General features: G+C 56.4%; 1 protein-coding gene across 1 annotated transcript in view; it reads right to left on the bottom strand.

The window, feature by feature from the left end:
* LOC102752289 (transmembrane 6 superfamily member 1) overlaps positions 1–2,951 on the bottom strand; it is a gene marked incomplete at its 5' end in the record, with an annotated part of 14,651 nt that extends 11,700 nt beyond the window's left edge. The window contains one exon of the mRNA XM_006768684.2: positions 2,899–2,951. Coding sequence (XP_006768747.1) covers positions 2,899–2,951 — 53 coding nt within the window. The remainder of the gene's footprint in view (positions 1–2,898) is intronic.
* Positions 2,952–2,953: the final 2 nt, after the last annotated feature.

The following is a 2,953-nucleotide window of genomic DNA, read 5'->3' as shown; positions in this document are numbered from 1 at the left end:
TGGGCAGAGGCTACGGACGTCCTTCTGAGAACAGAACAGACACCTACTAAGAGGGGATGTGTATGCGTGAGTATGAGCAGAGAGTGTGTGCGTGTGTGTGTGTGTGTGTGTGTGTATATGTGCGCGTGTGTGCGTGCGTGTGTATGAGTATGTGTGTGTCAGAGACAGAGAAAAAGACAGAGAGCCCATCCCTTTTCTGGCTCCTCAGTCTAATCTGCTTTTTCTGTTTGTCAGGTTTTCATAAAAGGTCTGGTGGGAAGCCCTAGCTGGTTTGGCTCAGTGGATAGAGTGTTGGCTTGCAGACCAAAGGGTCCCAGGTTCAATTCCGGTCAAGGACACATGCCCGGATTGTGGGTTCGATCCCAGGTAACTAATTCCAACTTATCTGCCTGCCTACTATGCGCAAGGCGCTGTGCCACACAGAACATACGAAAGTGATCTCTGGCTGGACGGGAAAGTTCTGAGGTGCAATCGAGGGGGGGTGGGGCGGGCTCGGAGGAGGGAAAGATCACATTTGCTTGGAGGGAGTGTCAGGAAAAGGAAGAGGTGGTATTTCACTCCGGGGACTGAAAAACGTCCAGCTGTGGCTCCAACAGTCAGGGACAGGGGGGAAGGGAGATCTGCATCCACCAGTTCAGAGAGGACCAGTCCCAGGGGGGACGGGAAGGAGGGAACAGATGCTAGCCCAGCCCCAAGACTTATGGCGGGGGGAGGGGGGAGGGGGGAAATCCGGCCCGCAGGCCATGTAAGGCTCAAGAAATCATTTGATCTGGTCCTGCCAAGGCATCAGGGGTGAGTTAATTAAATGTTTGACTAAATATAGCAGGCTAATTTCTTTTAATCCTCACCTGAGGATATTTTTCCATTGATTTCAGAGAGAGTGGGAGAGAGAGGGAAAGAAACATCGATGTGAGAGAAACACATAGATTGGTTGCCTCCTGCACACACCCCAACCAGGGTCCGGGCCGGGGAGGAGCCTGCAACCCAGGTACATGCTCTTGACTGGAATCGAACCCGGGACCCTGTGGTCCACAGGCTGATGCTCTATCCACTGAGCCAAACCGGCTAAAGCTAGCAGGCTAATTTTTAAGTTGATAACTTTGTATGGCCCATGAATGATGTTGCAAATATTCAAATGGCCCTTGGCAGAAAAAAGGTTCCCCACCCTTGACTTCTGGGGAAGGGGACAATGGGAAGGAGGGAGTGGAGGAAGAAGAGGGAGGGGTCTGAGGCCACTGGGATTGTAACCTGCAGGCGGATGGGAAGAATGGATGGCACCAATTATTCATAACCGCAGGGCTCAGCAGTGCGCTCAAGGATACCTGTTCTCAGTAAATGCCATCACCGTCCTCCCAACGGCTCAGGGCAAAACCTCCGGGTCATCCTCAAATCCTCTCCTCCCCACGAAACCCTTCAGTAAGCTAAGCGACTCTCCCTGCAAAACATCCCCATCACCAGCCACCTCCCTCTCCCTGCACTGCTCCCTGTTCCCCTATCTGGAAGGCTCTGTCCCCAGATGTTCCCGTGGCCACCTCCTGCCACTCAAGGGTCACCTCCTCCAAGAAGCCTTCCCTGACTACCAGTTCCCTTCCCGGTCACTCTCTCGTGTTGCCCCATTCCATTTGTTGTCTGTCTCCACACACACCTCCCCAGTCATTTCTGGCTTGTTCGTAGCTATATCCCCAACACTTACAACAGTGTCAAGTATACAGTAGATGCTCAATAAGTATTTGCTGAATTGCTTTAAATGCCATTTTAGGAGTGCAGGGTCCCCCAAGAGCTGTATTCACAGACACGTGACATTCCCTGGGCAGAGTTGCGTGTCCCAGGAGATGTGCCCCGAGACGGGGTCAGACCAAGGGCAGCCACTGCCCGTGCCTGGGGACGGCTCTGGATGGATGGGTGCCAACTGGGCACGGGAGGCAGCAAGTGGTGGCCCAAGCTGCAACAGAGGAGGAAGTCACAGCCCTGTGGGCAGACACTTCTCCGCAGCCTGAAGGTCTGAAGAGAGTTTGCAGCCTATAGTCTGATGCAATTTCCTTAGCACCAACTGCTGTCGGCAACATAACAGGTTACTTCCTCCTCCCGCAAGCAAGGAACATCAGCAGGCACAGAGCCTGGCATCTTTTTCGTCGCCTGCCGGGCAGGCCTGCAGCTGCTGCTGCTGCTGGGTCACTTAGCCAGGGATCTGAGGACGGAGGGGCAGGTCTCTGAACCAAACCCACCTGGGGCCACCTTCAGCCCCACCCATTTCCTTAGCAGCCAGGCACAACCCTCACCCCCCACCCCGGCTCCCTGCTCCCCATCCCACCCCGGTCTCTGTGGGTCCTGCCAATAGAACGCAAGTGTCCATTGGACAGACCAGAACACTGAGGCCAGGCCACACCCTCGGTGCCAAAGTCGGGCCTGGAACCCAGGTCTTCGCCCCCGGTTCAGGGCTAGCTCTGCTAGTCATTCTGAACAGTTCCTAAAATTAATAAGACATGACAAGTATGTGTGTGTCCATACATGGTAACATTCCCGGGAAACGCGCACCGAGCAAGGCAGGCGCGCAGCTAGCACGCTGGGCACTTCGCCTGGTGCCCTCCCGCCTCCGCCCCTGCCCTGAGCTCTTCAAGGGCAGGGGCACTGCCTCCCTGACCACTGTCCCCGGGGACCTGGCACTGCGCGGGTCCCCAGCACTTGGCCCAGAATTGCGCCAAATGGCAAGGATGCCAGCCTGAGCCAGGACCCTGGTCGGTATCTCCCGGGCGCCTCCTTTCCCCTCCGCACCTCTCTCCGCCCTCCCCTTCCCTGTCCAGACTGGAGTCCTGGAGGCCAGCGACCCATGACCCCATCCGAAAAGTTGCCGCGCTCCAGCCGCACATCCTCCAGCCCCACCCCCGTGCGCCCACTCACTGGTGCTGGGCCGCCAGGTGGTTGAAGACATAGGTGACCGGGATGGCCGAGAGGG

This window comes from Myotis davidii, unplaced genomic scaffold (genome assembly GCF_000327345.1).
Source record: "Myotis davidii unplaced genomic scaffold, ASM32734v1 scaffold1623, whole genome shotgun sequence".
NCBI classification, from domain to species: Eukaryota; Metazoa; Chordata; class Mammalia; order Chiroptera; family Vespertilionidae; genus Myotis; species Myotis davidii.
The sequence above is the reverse complement of the archived record's forward strand: the minus strand, read 5'-3'. Positions and strand labels throughout refer to the sequence as shown.